At 36.4% G+C, this 18,903-nt stretch overlaps 1 protein-coding gene across 1 annotated transcript in view; it reads right to left on the reverse strand.

Moving 5' to 3' along the window:
* The window catches only part of LOC121385490 (atrial natriuretic peptide receptor 3-like), a 17,692-nt gene extending 5,163 nt beyond the window's left edge, over positions 1-12,529 (reverse strand). Inside the window, exon 1 of the mRNA XM_041516189.1 lies at positions 12,367-12,529. Within this exon, the coding sequence (XP_041372123.1) occupies positions 12,367-12,529 (163 nt within the window). The remainder of the gene's footprint in view (positions 1-12,366) is intronic.
* Between the last annotated feature and the right edge of the window lie 6,374 nt (positions 12,530-18,903).

An 18,903-nucleotide genomic window follows, 5' to 3' on the forward strand; every position in this document is an offset into this window, starting at 1 on the left:
ATCCAAATAGAAAGAAAATTAAATCATTTTTTATTGGTATAGTTTCTTTTGGACATCAGTATATCGGGTTAATTTGTTGTGTTAACTTTTGTTTAATGAACAAAAACCGAATATTATTTAGCACACGAAACAAACATAAAAAATATACTGTTCAAAATAAGTAGTGGATATTAAAATGACAACACAATATAATAGAGATGTTTTAATATTGAATTTTGTCGGGATAGTCATTACTGACAAATCAGAAACACGCCTGTCATTGACAAAGCACTGTTCAATCCAGGCGCACGACTGGCATATCAAAGACCGTGGTATGTGCTATCCTGTCTGATGGATGGTGTATATATATAAAAAATTCCTTGTTACTAATGGCAAAATGTAGCAAGGGCTGGTGCATATAAAAACAATATCTTGCTAGTAATAGAAAAATATAGTGGGTTTCCTCTCTAAGACTATATATTTTAAATTACGAAATGTTTGACATCCAACAGCCAAAGCAAATGGTTTTGTTTAATCCTGACGAGTGAGTTGTGCACTAATAGTGGGTAAAAGCCTTGCAAATCGCTAAGCATGCTCCCAACATGGCGTGCTCCCAACATGGCGTGCTCCAAATCTATCGATCCATAGCATTTTCGGGATCATGTCGCATTCCTTATGGCGCCTAACTCTGCCAACTTGGGATCATGTCGCATTCCTTATGGCACCTAACTCTGCCAACTTGGGATCATGTCGCATTCCTTATGGCGCCTAACTCTGCCAACTCGGTCGGATGACGATGACGATTTCCGAGGTTTATTTCTACAGTGCACACGTACGCACAGTGTATCATTGTCGGTCCTTTATTCAACTTAACCGATTTTGTAGATTCGCCCATATTATGAGATTTGTTACGACCATTTTATGGTTTCGGAGGGTTATTTCTAGAGATAGTGCCCACGTACGCACAATGTAATGTTTCTTGGTCCTATATTCAACTTAGATTCGTCGATGTCATAGGATTAGTTACGATGTGATAAGGTAGTATTTTAGTCGTGCTCAAGATGACTCTTTACACTGCGTTCAAGGTTATTCATTACATGTCAATTTCAATAATCCCAATTTTTTTAAAATGCAAAACATATGTGTGAAATCGATTAATTTGAAGGTTTTTTTTTAATAACATATAAATGTAAACTAGCGAAATATAACTATAAGGGTACGAAACGATGGGGGGGGGGGGGGATGGGGGGGGGGGTACTACCCCACAAGTGCTGGAGCAAAACCTCAAATTCGGGCGAAAATGATACAGATATTTTGTCAAATTGTTTTAACCTGAAACCTTTTTATCATGTATTTCCATCATTCTACCATCAAACTTAGTTGTAACCCATGTAAAACTGTGTAGTGATTTGTTTGCAACCAAATAAACCTGTTTGACACTAATGCTAATATGAATAAATGTTGTTATACAAATTCGGACATTTTCGTTTAATTCAGGCAAAAGCCAGCCTATCCCCCTAACAAAAAAAGTGGAGCCCGTATGCCTCCGAATATAACACATTTGGAAATCTGATATTGCACATTTAATAGCCGAAGATTTAAAACCTGTATTGTTACGCTAATACGTTTTCTCTTTCTTTTATACATACATAGTTCGCTTTGTGCCACGAGATTTATGGATCTCGCATACGATAGTAATTTAATTATAGTTTAATGTTAATTGATTGTGCGTGCAGCATGTGGCGTTGACAAGAGATTAATGCATTTGGAACCAGTGTTTGCGCAGTAGGCAAGCCTGAATCGACAACACGAAGGCGTTTATTCGCAAGTGTTAAAGCCGCAGACCCTAGTTTTAACCCGTAAAAAACGACACTAAGTTTAGTTAATTTACAAACCTGTAACTCCTTTGGATAAAGTTAAAATAGAGTAAAAGAAGAGTATGTGACGTTAAAACCGGGAAATATCCTTTAATATAGACTAGAACTCGAATTAATAAACCGCTACTTCTCAGAAACACGTGCGTTTTTAAAAATATGAAAAATGCTTCTTTTTTTGTATTAGAAATACCAGGATGATCAGAAACACTTCAGTTTTGCGGAAATGGATAATCTAAAAAATAAAATATAAGTAATATTTGATTCCAGTGATCATTAACTGCTCTAATCGTGAAAAATATGCTGTAGTGTTTAAAAACTAGAGTATGTCCCTTTAACCACACTCATAAAAACGTTGTCGTAATGAAACTATGCACAATTTGTATTGAAGGAAATTAACGTCGTAATAAAACCATGCACACGTTTTATTGAAGAAAATTGACGTCGTAATAAAACCATGCACGCTTTTTATTAAGAATAATTGAGGAAAAACTAACAGAAGCATGAATAATGTTTTATTATTATTTTTGCTTTTCATGCCACTGGCCTCTGACGTACGAAGTTCTGGAGATAAAGTATTAGCTTGTTCAAAATTACACGAGCGAAACGAACCCAAAGCCCGGCTAATAGATACTTATTCAGTTCGTAATAGACGTTGTTTTAGCGTTATTTATTACACCATGGGAAAGAATATAGCCCATTGATCAAGCGCTAGCTCGTTGCGCAGTCGGTCTGGGATCGATCCCCGTCGGTGGGCCCATTGGGCTATTTCTCGTTCCAGCCAGTGCACCAAGACTGGCATATCAAAGGCCGTGGTATGTACTACCCTGTCTGTAGGATGGTGTATATAAAAGATCCCTTGCTGCTAATCGAAAAGAGTAGCCCATGACGTGGCGACAGCGGGTTTCCTCCCTCAATATCTGTGTGGTCCTTAACCATATGTCTGAAGCCATATAGCCGTAAATAAAATGTGTTGAGTGCGAAGTTAAATAAAACATTTCTTTCCTTCGTTATTATTACACGAGCACTCGAATAGCTAGGTTTTTACGGGGGGGGGGGGGGGGAGGCAAATGTAAAGGATATTGTGGAGAGTGGAATGAACCCCCCATTCTAGACGTTCTAAGTTTCGTTTTGATCATATTATAGGCAAATCCGAGACTTTCCAATTTTCAGTTTAAGCCACACAATAAAATAAAACCTACATGATGCTCCCATTCACCCCGAGCATAAAGTGTGTATTACAATTCAGGTTTCTCGCGCCAGTCAGTGCACCACGACTAGTATATCAAAGGCCGTGGTATGTGCTATCCTGAATGATATGGTGCATATAAAAGATCCCTTGCTACAAATTGAAATGTCAAAATTACTTCACGTTTGACATCCAACAGCCGATGATTAATAAATAAATATTGCTCTAAACGTGTCGTTAAACAATTCAGGGCACTACATTTTATTTTTATTTTATTTTTTTAACACGATGTGCGGTATTTCCAGTGTTCTGAAAATATAAAATAAAAATGGAACTCAACCTCGCCGCCGTTAATTGTGAAAACAAAAATAGATGAAAACTGAGCAATAATTTTATTTTATTATATCCTTAACTATACACTTGAACATTAATTAAACACCACCTGAATTACATTACAGCCAAAACAACACCTGGAAGTAGTTATCCGTGCAGGGGCGGGACGTAGCCCAGTGGTAAAGCGCTCGTCTGAATCGCGGTTGGTCTAGGATCGATCCTCGTCGGTGGGCCCATTGGGCTATTTCTTTTTCCAGTCAGGGCATCACGACTGGTATATCAAAGGCCGTGGTATGTGTTATCCTGTCTGTGGGACATCACATATAAAAGATCCCTTGCTACTAATAGAAAAAGGTAGCGGATTTCCTCTCTATGACTGTCAAAATGACCATATGTTTGGCACTCAATAGCCGATGATTAATACATTAATGTGCTCTAGTGGTGTCGTTAAACAAAACAAACTTTAACTATCCGTGCCGAAGGAGTGAAAATCTGATATTGATTGTTATTAAATATTCATTACTTCTGACAAGCACGAATCATCGTGATTCCGCCTTCACAGTCAATTACCACACATGTTCATGCATATTTACAGCTTCCATGTTTTTGTTATTAGATCACATTAAATGTTGGTGTAAAGACAGCGTCACTTTCTGTCAATGTTTTTCAGTATCCTCTGCATAAACAAGTTTACATACAAGTTTATGTACTGCCTTAAGTTTTACAACTCATCAGCATACGTAATAAATACACGTATAAAATATGTATAGTATACTGGTGTGGAGTGATTTTCACATACTCGTAATATCGTTGCCTGAGAATTACAAGGTTCTATCTGCAATTTGTCAAAAAATAAGTTATCCATTCTATTTGATAGAAAATAAAATTATCTACATAGTAAACAGTCCTAGACTATGGTATTTTAAAACTATTGCAAAGACCTGTCTATAACTAAGATATGGCAGCTCCAAAGTTCCAAGTGGCGATTTCTCAAACTGAGGTTTTGTGCTCATAGAACCTTGTAATTCTCCACTCACGATATGGTAAATGTCAAAAACACAATACAAATATAACTATACAGTATATAACTAGATTAAATCACGTTGTTTCTTAAATTATTTTCTTGAATTAAATATTTCCCAAGGCTATTGAGCTCTTTAATGTGTTCAGTAGTTAGTAGCTGGATTAGCGTAAAAACTCTAAGTCGTCTGTAATAATACGCTTTATTAAATGTTGGTCTTAGTTAAAATACACCTGTGACGTCACAGTATTGTCTCAACGCTCCATTATTTTTCAGTAATGGAGAGATGAAACCCTACTTAATTAACCCACCAAAATCACTATTGTTAAACTCCATACAAATATAATAATATTGGCATAAAGTTATTATTTAGTGTGGTATTTTAAGTAGGGGAATGTCCGAGTAACTCTCCATTCCTGAAAAATAATGGGACTCGGCCCTAGCGGGCCTCGTCTCCATCATTATTTTTCAGGAATGGAGAGTTACATACATAATTTTATCGGTGACATAGCAGTGTAAAATGGAATTCATCTTCGATTTCCCTGGCATTACGAACTGGACATAGTCTTTGTGGGTTTTTTAACATCTTTATATCTACCAAATTCTTTATTTAACTTTTTAAATTCTTTTAAATAAATCATTCTACAGTTTTTCCGTTAGGTTTGTAATTTAAATTCGTTTAATAAATATTGATATACATTTTTCATGGTGTATTTATTCTGCTATACCATGCCTACATGAATACATCCCATAATTTTTCTTTTATTATGGTAAAAAATATAATTATTTAACTTTTCTAAATTCCATATATAACTTAAACCAGTCCTGCCGAGTTTCTGTCTGATATTCGTTAACCAGCTGTCTTCATAATGTTGCATTTCTACATAAAGAGCATGTAAAATAGTTATTTGTGTTACATAACTTAATCCCAAAATTTAAAATTCTTAATTTCCTCACTATTTGCATCGGAAAGTGCCCTAGTTTACTATATATAAAATCGTTACACGTGCCTTTACGTACTCCTAATTTTTTTAATTTTTTTTTACGGAACTGTACATGCAATGTCTCTATATCCTTAGCTTTATGAAATCCCCATATTTCACAACTATAATTTAACAAAACTATTTACATATGTACATATGTATCATATATATATATATATATATATATATATATAGATAGATAAATATAGATAGATAGATAACATAGATAATCCTTAATGCAAATACTTAATACTCCAAAAAGTGCTTTTCGACCTTGTTCTGCAATTCTTTCCGGTGCGGTTAAACTTACCATTGTAGAGAAACAATAAACCAAAATAATTAAACTTATTAACAACGTCTAATTGATTTCCGTTGTAAAACAATATTTCATTATTACCTATTTTTCCTTCGTTTCGAAAAATATCAATCTTTGTCGTATCTGTATTAACAGTTAAATCCCATTTTAAGGTATAATCTGATAGAGAATTGAACATTGTTTATAACCCCTCTGGCGTTTCTGGTAAAAGTACCATATCATTGGCATACATTAATAAACCTATATTTAGCTTCTATATTTCAATATGGACAATTATCAGGATAAGAATTGCAGAACATTAATTTCAATGGGTTTTTTATTCACGAAATTTTCACCATCGCTTGCGAAGTATAAGCCACATGGTTAAAATTAAGTTGTGCCTGATGAATATATGTAAAGGCCAATGGACGTTCTGTCTTTATCATATTTACTGATCATAACCTCAATACGCAGAGTGCATCTCATTTTTCAAACGTCAAGCTCGCTTTTTCTAACCTAAATGTAATGTAGACAACACAACACCGGGTTAGTGCAAAACTATCATGTGTTCAGTTGTATATAATTTTAAAAGTTTTAGGCACCAGTATAAACTCCCCCCCCCCCCCAAAAAAAAAAAAAAAACCCAAAGACAAACCAAAACATTTTTTAAAAATTAAATGTCCCATCACGTAATCATATTTCGTGAGATATACACAAAATATAAATTCGATTCATGTTTTCATTTGACATATTTAATCCTTGTTTTCTCAATATGAAAATTAAAAACAAATATGATATTCTTGCATACAAATCATAACATAAACACCACAGAATAAACGGGTTTTGGCGAGCGGGCTGTAGGTCAATGGTATACAGCTCGTATGATGTGACATATGTCGACCAGAGTTGATATAGTCATTTGTTTTTATCAATCTAATCCCTGCTCTACGACAGGTATTTGATGCCGTTGTACATGCTATTCTATCTGTATGAGAGTGCATGCACACAATTAGTTTATATTATATTATATTATATTATATTGAAAACAAAATGGAATTTTGTATAACCAACAGCCTGCTGTAACAAACACACTAATTATTAGGATAAAAAAAGTCATTGCCCATCTTTAACACCAAGATAACCCTGCGCTTTCTCGTGCGTTTTTATCCGACTTTACTCAAGTTTTAATAAAGCAGAATGCATCTTGAGATGCGCTGCAATTAAACATCTCCCAGGGGTGCTCCAGCACGACTTGCTACCACACATTTAGTAGTGTGTAACCTTTTATTGTCAATATTATTAGCTACTTCTATACAAGTATGACTCTTCCATATAAGATTGTCTCCGATGAGGCACTGTACACAGTGATAAATATTTTATGTTGTTTTCCCAGTTTGCCCTTTACGTACACAAGGCAATTTCAATTAGAATCTACTGGCTCTCGAACGTCAACGTACTAAGTATAGTAATGGTCTCTGTTTATTTTAATTAAAACTCTTAATAGTGGCTGCATATTCCATCCCCTTAACAGCGGTATGTGATTATAAAAAGCATGGACAGTAATAGAGAAAGCAATGGTATGCAATGACTTCCGACCTGCTTGATTGTAGCGTTTATGCATTTGGTTTTCTAATTAAAGTTTCTAAATTAGTCCAGCAAGTGTTCGGGAAATTATCCAGGGAAGGAGGCTATACTGTGGAGAGAGACGTTATACACACACACACACACACACACACACACACACACACACACACACACACACAAACGCACATACACACACAAACACACGCGCGCACACACACACACACACATGCGCGCGCACACACACACAGACACACATACAGACACACACACACATACACATAAATACACACACATACATACAGACATAGGTGCTTGGGTGTACAAACATGTGAAACTCCTCTATACCGGACACCCTCTGGACCAAGAAAAAAGTCCGGTTTTAAGAGGAATCCGGTTTAAAGAGGTTCTCTTATGTACAGATATTTAAAAAGGGCCAATGAAAAAGGTCCGGTTTTGAGGGAATTCCGGTTTACAGAGGGTCCGGTTTTGAGACGTTTCACTTTAGAATTATGAAAAACCTTACATAAAAATCAATAATGAAATTCTTCACCAATATCTGTTTCATCGTATACGCATTTTATCCTCAGGTAATATTTTATTCCACCTTCCTATTTCGACAATTAAATATTGATTTGATGTTTTAAAATTTAAAACATAATTTAAACCACTTTTCAGGAATTATATTTAGGTATTATTAAAAAAAAAAATTGTTCTTTAAAAGATAGATTTTGCCTCTTAGTTACAGTGATATGCTCTTGTTCCATGATTGTAAATATTGATCGTATTGCTTGATTTTAATTTTTTGTGATAACCAAGTTAAAATAATGCGTATCCAAACCTCGCTCATTCCTAAATACTCCAAATGTCGTATGCATTATCTTAATGATATCTTAAAACCTGGACAGGAAAACACTCAACAAAACATAATGTTCTATGCAATTAGTGTATTCGAGTACAAGGACGTTTTGATTTAAAAAAAGGTTTAAGGGTTTTTCTTTGGTTAACGCCACTTGGCTTCTGGATGTCAAACTTCGCATGATTCTGAATCTGAACGACAACGTCGTATTCCGTGATCAAAATCGTATCTCTGCACATGCAATTGAAAGGACGTCAGGCAAAATTAGGAGGACTGCCACTCCCAAGACTAACTTAGAAAACTCAAATTTGCAGAGGATAGAAGCATGGTCTTCAAACGAAACCTCTACGTTTATTTTGTTTAATTAGCAGAAATGAATAATTTTTATACTCTTCCCACATAGACAGGACATGACATACCATGACATTTGCTATGCCAGTTGTGGGAGATCTTGTTTGGGAACATTTTGATGAGGTGGGGGTATGTTTCCATGACACGCGCTGGAACAATATCACCTGCATGCCTCTCAACAGTGGTCAAAGTATACACACATGATTCACTGTGAAAAGGTTCGGTGAAATATAAATAATTTTTTTTGAAAGTCAACAAAATAATTTAAAATCGTACACAAAAAGCAGATTAACAGATCCATTAAGAAACGACAGAAGTAATCATCAGAGGCGGCTTATGCTTTAAGTTGGGGGTGGGGGGTGGGGGGTGGGGGGGTTCCGAAACAATATGTAACTGTTTATAATTTGAAATTATACATTTTACGTGGACATCAATTTAGCTCTACGTGGTGGGGTTGGGTTTTTTTAACGGTGTGTGTGTGTGTGTGTGTGTGTGTGTGTGTGTGTGATTCCGTGCAACTAGGAAACCCCCCTGATCATCATGATACAGACCATAGGCCTACCCTGCTATATATATATATTTATCAACCATTAAAGGCTTTTGTAGGAGATATCGCTGGCACTATAATTTGCTTATAATCTTGATTGGTCAAACTGTAATCACAAGACAATATTTTGTTACGACACTGTGTTTCTGCGCTAAACCTACCATTAGTGACGTCACGCCACTGCCGTTCTGCTAGTTAACGAGTCTACCGCTGACATTCAACCCACATTACTGATATTGTTTACAACTGTCGCAAATGAAAAGAATGACAATGGATGATAAAAAGAATACACCCCTTATGTCTTGTGATATCATAATTTATCAGCACTCGTTGATAAAAGTATAAAATCCTCGGCAAGCCTCGGATTGCATACATTTATCAACGAGTGCTGATAAATTATGATATCACAAGGCACTCGGGGAGTATCCTCTCTCTCTCTCTCTCTCTCTCTCTCTCTCTCTCTCTCTCTCTCTCTCTCTCTCTCTCTCTCTCTCTCTCTGTCTCTGTCTATGTATATATATGTTTGTGTGTGTGTGTGTGTGTATGTGTATATATATATATATATATATATATATATATATATATATATCTATATACACACACACACACAAACATATATATATATACATAGAGACATCCATCCATCCATCCATCCATCCATCCATCTATGTATATCTATATGTCTATGTCTATGTCTATGTCTTTGTCTATATCTATCTATATCTATCTATCTATCTATATATATATATATATATACTGTAGTGACAAGATAGGGTTTACTTGTCTATGTCTATGTCTATATCTATCTATCCATCTATCTATCTATCTATAATATATATATAATATACATATATATACACACACAAATGCCATAAAGTAATAGAGACAATAGTATAATACAAATACAATAAAATAATAAAGACAATAACACTATACAAATGGGATAAAGTAATGTAATGCCACATTATTGTAATTATTACTAAATGTGCTAATCAGACGCGCGCACGCACACGCACACACACAGACAATATATACTTGGGTTGTAACACACATTGTAAATAAGTCGTATGTATAGGCCAGTGTTCTTTTAGGGTTTACTGCATTTATCAATAATTTCTTTTATTAATTTACATAATGTTTTTAGAACACTTCTTTTGATATTCGTCATTCGTTGTTTCAGTTTCAGCGTACTTGGTTTATATAATAATATGGCTTACGCCAATGTTTAAAGGAGTTAGTGAAATAAGTACATGTGAATAGATAATGAAATTCGTCTCCAATGTCATTATTATTACATAATATGCACGTTCGATCTTTTACTGGCGTGTATTACCGTCCTATTTCGATTGATAAGTAGTGGTTAGATGTTCTAAATTTGAGTTATATAGCCAATGATGTTTGTGGTAATAGTATATATTTTTCTAATCTAAGGTTTTCTTTAAATAGAGTGTACGTTTTACCGCAGTGGTTGTGGGTTTGTTGGGGTTTTTGTTGCTAATTTGACCGGGAACATTCTTTACTTTCCTCTAACTTTACATTATGTCACGCCTACCATTGGTTATATGAATATGCATCATATATATATATATATATATATATATATATATATATATATATATATATATATATATATATATGTATGTATATATATCACATACTTTAAGTCACATCACTAGGTTTATGGACATTTAAGCAAACGTACTAGGGTGACACTCCATAATTCATTAGCTTTTGTACACTGAAAGCTGTCCAGCGTTCAGAAAAAAACGTTGTTCACTAGTTTATTGTGATGTAAGGATATCCAAAATGACGTCATTCGAGTTTGACGTCATTGACACCGCGCCACATATCCTTACGCCATTTGAATGCCTAGTAATGGCGGTCTGGAATTAAAGTGGCGTGTACAGTCTACAAAAACACGTTCCATTAAGCTTGATATTATATGATAAAGAAATTATTACCCCCGTGTGTCGTCAATATCATATATTTGGAATAAAAATAATGTATTATAAAAATAACCTCTCGTTAGATTATATAGTGTGTCTGTATTTATACACACACACACACACATATATAATAAATATGTAATAAAAATGTAAGGTATTATATTAACGACACCACTAGTGTTCATGTTAAATTAACTCCCTTTGTGTCGTTTCTTCATATTTAAGTTTGATGATTACCAATGCATCTGATCGTATTTGAAAAATTACAAAATGTAATTGAAACAACTGTACCAATAAAAAAGGATATGAAGTGTTGTTACGATCATATATCTAAGACAAATTGAATACGAAGCTAAATAATGATGACACGATGTCTTGTCATGGAGTGTAAGTTAAAGTTTAACGGCTTTCGATTCATTTTGTTTTCGTGGGGATTATTTGGAGGATCGCTTTGTCAGGTATGTTTGCACAGCAGTATTATTAAATAAAGGTTTATATAATAATTAAATAAAGATAATTTTTAATCAAATTTCTTTTAAAAAGTCTATGGTCAAGTAAATGTTCTGGCAAAGTTCCATCCGAAGAAATATGTCATGGTCATACGTGTTTTCAATAGGATAAGGAATGAATGAATGGAAATGCTTTATTTAACGATGCACAAAACACAACGATAGAATAAGCGAAAGATATTAACAATAAGCGAAAGATATTACCCAAAATTAGAAAAGATGTATATAATAAGTAGACCATTGCATGGGTTTTTTTTCGAATACGATCAAACAAATTGATATATTAATCATGAACAATAAAAACAAAGTAGAAACTAAAATAATAAAGATAAACAATTGAATAATGCAATATAAATAAATAAATACACAAATAAATAAATAGATTTGAAACTAATAGTAAACAAACAATGATTTGATGTATTATATCTGTGGATGTTTAAATATAATTGTTTGAAGTACCGGTTACACTGCCTGCTAAGCGTTGTTATTTATATTTAACAGTAATACAATAGTTTAAGTATTCATGAAAATTATTTCTTGTGCTGTAGTATATTCGTACATTCGCCAATGAAAATCGGACAAATTTATATGAAAAGTTAATATTTATAGTGTACAAATGTTGATATAAACAAAAATAACGAACAACTCAGTCAGATATATGAAACAAGTGGATATTAAATATAGATAAAATAGATAGATAGATAGATAGATAGATAGATAGAAAAAATGAATAAATAAATGCAGATAGATGGATAGATGGATACATACATATATAGATAGATAGATAGATAGATAGATAGATAGATAGATAGATGGATCGATGGATATCAATAAATAAATGTATATATGCCTAAATAAGTAAATGAATGAATAAATAAATAAACAAATAACTGATTGACCTGTTCCGTTCCGCGCGTTACACTCGTTGTCATACGCTCTGAGGACGGGTACCAGTCTATAGCTGGAGTTGAGAATTTCAGAGTTGACCACGTTGATGGCGACTTGAATGGCCGGCTCGACGCGTTCCAGCGTGTACGGTGTCGAGTTGTCTCTGATCAACATAACCCCCACTTTGATATCAGTCACACCCAGTACGCCGACCAGCGATATCCAGGATATCAAAACACAAAACGCGATATCAGTCCGAGAAACAAACATTATAAGAAAGTTACTATTAATTTACCTCAGTCTCATCGTTAACAGGTAACATTAACAGACTACTAAAATCTCAGAGAAATTCCAGATCTGTATCAAGGACCATCCTACGATTAAATGTCGTGAATTCGTGATAGTTAAGAGTCTAGGAAAAAACCAACATCCAATTATGTCCAAGTCCTTAATAGGTTAACTAAATCTTCAATTCTTACATTATAGACGTGCGTCCTTGGTGATCGATTGTGATGATTGGGTTGTGTCTACGTGGAGCACGGGTAGAAGTGGAACTAGATGTGCGTGGACATCAATCTATCGCTAACAAAAGAAGCTCTGTTCACCTCACAAAGGTGTGCAGTGCTGTGCAGTTAATTTGTATCGAAATAAACTTAATAGATAAGCTTTTAGTGGAGTGAGCGGCAGAGAACTTAATGGAGATGTCTGGATAGCCAATGGCACCAATGCCGGGCTAATGCATCGAACAAAGGGAGAGACATCGATGCAAATGGGGTGAATGTGTTTTGAAACCGATCGTAATAATTAATGTTAAATGTCTGTAATAGAATGTACATGATCGCACCCTACAACTGACACTCGAGAAGCTATTGGACAACCGAGAATATGGTTGGTGATGGACAACGCGGTTGGAAATCAACAACTCGGTGATATGGTTTGGCTCTTGTCGTTGAGAGGGTGCAGGACGTAACCCAGTGCTATAGCGCTTGCCAGATGCGTGGTCGTGCTATTTCTCGCTGCAACCAGTGCACCACGACTAGTATATCAAAGGCCATAGCATCTGCTGTCCTGTCTGTGGGCTAGTGGATATATAAAAGATCCACTGCTACTAATGGGAAGATGCAGAGGGTTTCATCTCTATGACTATGTCAAAATGACCAAGTGTTTCACTTCCAATAGCCGATGATTAGATAATCAATGTGCTCTAGTGGTGTCGGTAAACAAAAGAAACTTGAACTGACGTTGAGTTACCCAAGTGTGTGAGTGGATTGGTGATTAACTCAGTCGGTAAAGCGCTCGCCGCCTGACACGTCTGAGTCCCAGGATCGAATCTCCTCAACAGATCCTTTAGGATTTGTTCTTGCTCCATCCCCTACCTCACGACTGGTATATCAAATGCGGTGGTATGAGCTTTCCTGTCTGTGGGGAAATAGATCCCTTGCTGCTAATGGGAAAAGATGGCGGGTATCCTCTGAAGACACTACGCCTCAGAATTACCAAATGTTTGACATCCATTAGCTCGGGATCAATTAATTCGTATATTCTACTAAGTGATGTCGTTTAAAACCCCCCAATTATTTTAGTTTTAGTAGAACACGTTAATTAATGAATTAACGAATGAATGAATGAATTAACGAATGAATGAATGAATGAATGAATTAATTAATAATCATCAGCTATTGGAAGTGAAACATTTGGCCATTTGAAAATGCCGGTCAAGGAGCACTGGTCAGGGTTATTGAAAAAACAAAAAACAATGGGACCGACGAGCGCATTACCACATGAGCTAACAACCCCCCCCCCCCCACCCCTCCAAGCCCTTCGTCACTGTCGCCCACCCAACAACGCCTCGCCTCACTGTCGCCCACCCCAAAACGCCTCGCCTCACTGTCGCCCACCCAACAACGCCTCGCCTGTTGTCCGCAAACGTGTTTCCTATACGATTACATGTGATTATTGATTCTCGTGTGTTTGGCGGGGTTTATTTTAAGCACTGGTGTCGCACCTAGTTTCCTTTGATTACTTTACACATCAGTTTCAACACTAATGCATTTTTTGGTTGCATCTGTTTGTCTCGTTTTTAACTGAGATGAGGTATTTTAAAGGTAAGTCGCCCGGAAGAGGTGGGGTTTTTTGTGTGTGTTATTTTCAATTTAAAATTGACAATACAATGCGTTAATGTCCTCGCCAGTACTTGGGCAGAACCATACGGATGTATATATAGAGTAATATGTCAAGGAAGGAAGTGTAAATGTCTTACAGGAATACGGCACAAAGTATTTTGATGGCGAAGTACTTTTAAAGTTGACTTTTGTTGAAGTAGTCCAGTGGTAAAGCGCTCGCGTTGAATTTCTTTTGAAACCGATCGTAATAATAATGTTAAATGATTGTAATAGAACGTACATGGTCGCCCCCCTCCACCCCTACAAATGACACTCGAAAAGCTATTGGACAATGGAGAATATGGTTGGTGATGGACAACACGGTTGGAAATCAACAACACGGTGATATGACTTGACTATTGTCGTTGAGATGGGGCAGGACGTAGCCCAGTGGTAAAGCTCTCTCCTGATGCGCTATCGGTCTACGATCCATAACCGTACGAGACAGAGGGCAGCAAAACGTCAAATTCGGTCAAAAATGAAAAGAGATATTCAGGCGAAATGTGTTAACCTCGTACCTTTGTAGCATTATTTCCATCATTCTACCGACAAAAATTAGTTGTAGTAATATATGTAAAAATGCGCAGTGATTCGTTTGCATCCCTATATAGCTGTTTGGAAGTAATGCTAATATGAATAAATCTTGTTATTCAGACTCATTTTTTATTTAATTCGGGCAAAAGTCCCTCTACAAAAATAGAAGCCCGTAGGCCTATTCTACCAGTGCACCACGACTGGTATATCAAAGGCCGTGATATGTGCTATCCTGTCTGTGGGATGATGCTCATAAAGGATTCCGTGCTACTAATTGCAAAAATACAGCGGATTTCCTCTCTAAGAATATTTGTCAAAATAACCAAATGGTTGAAATCCAATAGCCGATGATTAATAAATCAATGTGCTCCAGTGGTGTCGTTAAAAAAGGCAAATTGCTTTCGTTGAGACACCGCACCACCGGTGGTGTACTAATACCAATATAGTCCGTCACAGGAAACAGGTCTTCATACAAAACTAATATTTATAAATTTTACGAGGTAATGTTTTAACGCCCATGTAAGGATGAACCACAGAATCGCTATACACAAAGTGTGAACAACGTAGCGTCAAAACGTATCACGTTTAGTTTTATAATTCTAAGTTTTATAATATTACATCAGTATAAAATATTATCAAATAATCGAATTCTTTCTTGACGAAATTAATTCATGACAAAAAGGGGAATCCCCATTCGGTGGTTCGGCTTTTTCCGTTGGTAGCCGACCCATCCTTCTACAAAAACGTTTGGTTGTAAATAATTCAGTTTGGTTTGACATAAGAAAAAAGTAAAAGTATTTGAAAAAAAAAAATGTATTTTTGTGTTCAATTTCGAAAGCAATCGTCTCCGAAATGTATACGTTGTAGTACATTTTATAGCATGCAAAAGGCGTTTTTAGCATTCCTGAAAGTAGTGCAAGATGTTTGTGTAGCTATGACCAGGACCCGTGCTTATAGTTATAAAACGTTTAGATCTAGACTCAATATCTAATGACGTCACATGCATACAGTTTGTATGGCTTGGCATGACATTAGTGTCTCAGACTCTATCAGAAAGAAAGAAAGAAATGTGTTATTTAACGACGCACTCAACACATTGCATTTACGGTTATATGGCATCAGACATATGGTTAAGAACCACACAGATATTGAGAGAGGAAACCCGCTGTCGCCAATTCATGGGCTACACTTTTCGATTAGCAGCAAGGGATCTTTTATATGCACCATCCCATAGACAGGGTAGTACATACCACGACCTTTGATATAGCAGTCGTGGTGCACTGGCTGGAACGAGAAATAGCAGACATCGAGCTGACACTGACATCGAGCGAGGGCTGTACCACTGGGATACGTCTCGCCCCAAGACTTTGTTAGAGTCTCGAGTGTAGACTAAAAGTTTTACAAGCACCAGGCCTGGTCCTGTCTTCTGTCAGCGCGCCACTATCTTATTTAACGTTCAGGCAAGACCATCCCAATCCCAGGCTCCGACATGGCCAGTGTCTTGCCCTGAGATTTATCTGGACCAATCAAAGCATTTATAACAATAGACTATTTACAGTTTGGAATTATAAAACCTGAAATGCCTTTTCAAACCAGCACCTTGAATGAGGGAGAAAGAAACAAAATCAATATCAAATTCAAAATTTTCGTTGTGCTCTTACATTAAATTTTCTATGATCCATTTACAAAAAAAAGTAAGCTATGTATGCATTGTTTCATAATTGAGGGAGAAGAGGGTGGGGTGGTGTGTGTGCACGTATGTGTGTGTGTGTGTGTTTCTCTCTGTGTGTGTGTGTGTGTGTGTGTGTGTGTGTGTTGTGTGTGTTGTGTTGTGTGTGTGTGTGGTAACCTGCTGCACATTTTACTGAATACGCGCCTGCTATTCAAATTTGGACATATAGTCTTAGAGAGGATACCCGCTAATTTTTTCCGTTAGTAAAACATCTTTTATATACACCACCCGACAGACAGGATAACATATACCACAACCTCTGATATACCAGTCGCGATACACTGGCTGGGACGAGAAATATCCCAATGGGCCACCGACGCGGATCGATCCTAGACTGACCACTGGGTTACATTCGACCACCTCGTCATCCAGAGTTACACACACACACACACACGCACACACGCACGCACGCGCACAAGACGCACACACGCACGCGCGCGCACGCACGCATACACGCGCACACACACACGCACACACACACACACACACACACACACACACACACACTGGGTAGGGGCTGGTACCGGGCTGCCAACCCTGTAACTACCAGCCTGTAGTCCGACGGTTTAACCATTACACCACCGCGGCCGGTTCATACAGACATACGCGTGCGCGCACACATTAAAAATATTAATATTAAGCCTCTTTGTGAGACTGTAACTATCATCAAATGAAGCGGAACTTCGCTTTACGAAGTCTAATGTGGATTTCAATTTCTATCTGATCTTGTTTTCAAGGGATACAAATGTCAGGGATTATTTAATCGAAAGCGAATTACAAAGATACAGTATTAATGCATCCGAAAATATGTTCTAATTGCTTGCCCAATACAAATATTGTATTACAAATTGAATGTGCATTGTATAATGTTAATATAGGTTCCGACAGTGCTAATGACATTTGTCGAAGCTAAACGGTTTATCACGAACGATTGATGTTCGTAAAAGGTTTCAATAAATGTACATGTAAACAAATCGTTTATATATTCATTTAACGCCAAGAGGTTATCTGACCAAGAGTGTAGTTTAAAAGGTATTTTATTACTGCCTATGTTTGGCGAACGCTTAATAATGTTTATGGGGAAATACGTATATATAGCGAATCAAGCGTTTTGGTCGCTTACATTATAAAAGAAAAGATGAAAGTTTGTTTTGTTTAATGACACCACTAAAGCACATTGGTAATTCTTAAAACATGTTGTTCGGAGGAAACCCTCTACATTTTACCATTAGCATAATCCTTTACATGTGGTTTTCTCTACCGACAGGACAGTACATACCACGGTCTTTGATATACTAGTTGAGTCCATGAAAAAGATTCGATTCTACGACATAGTTATCTTAGGAAAATGCTCTTTCGACTGACCCCCCCCTCCCCCCCTCCCAAATAAAACAAAACAAAACAACCCCCCACCCCCCCTCCCCCCAAACAAACCATGGGTGTTTTATAGGCACTTTCCCATGGACAGCAGAACAGCACAAAATACAGACTTTAAAATCAAAGAAACTTAGTGACGTAGTTTTGATTGAATTACGTCATTCTGCGCGTGTTAGCTGTCTGTCCCTAGGGAAAGACTAATAGAATGTATCACCGTTGTGAGGTATAGATAAGGCAATTCCAACCCGAGGGTCAACATGTTTTTTGTGAGGGCCGAGGTTTACATTTAGTTCCGATGGTTGGAATTGCCTTATCTATACCCCACAACGGTGATTGGTTCTTTTTCTTGCCCATTTAATTACAGTAACAAAACATTCACGTTTTATGCTATGTACAGTTTGTTTATTGTAGAATGATTCGTAAACATTTCACCTACAAACAGTGAAAGTCATTTAACCATACGCGGAAAAATATAGTCGACCTTATGCAACGACATAAAATGTAACAACTTAACAATAAATATAAAGTTGAAAATATTAATTTGTTTAAATATTTTTTTAAATAATGATACAACGTGAAATGGCAAAAATAATTTTGAAAACCACGAGTTATGACGTCAATCGTTGTAAACATGAGCTATGACGTCACTCGTATGTGGAAATCGTCCAGCACCAGGGTGCTAAACAGATTTTGTTTTGCCCACTGGACAGGGTTATCTAGCTTTTGCACGGTGCAAGAAAAAT

This window comes from Gigantopelta aegis, chromosome 11 (genome assembly GCF_016097555.1).
Source record: "Gigantopelta aegis isolate Gae_Host chromosome 11, Gae_host_genome, whole genome shotgun sequence".
In the NCBI taxonomy this organism is placed as follows: domain Eukaryota; kingdom Metazoa; phylum Mollusca; class Gastropoda; order Neomphalida; family Peltospiridae; genus Gigantopelta; species Gigantopelta aegis.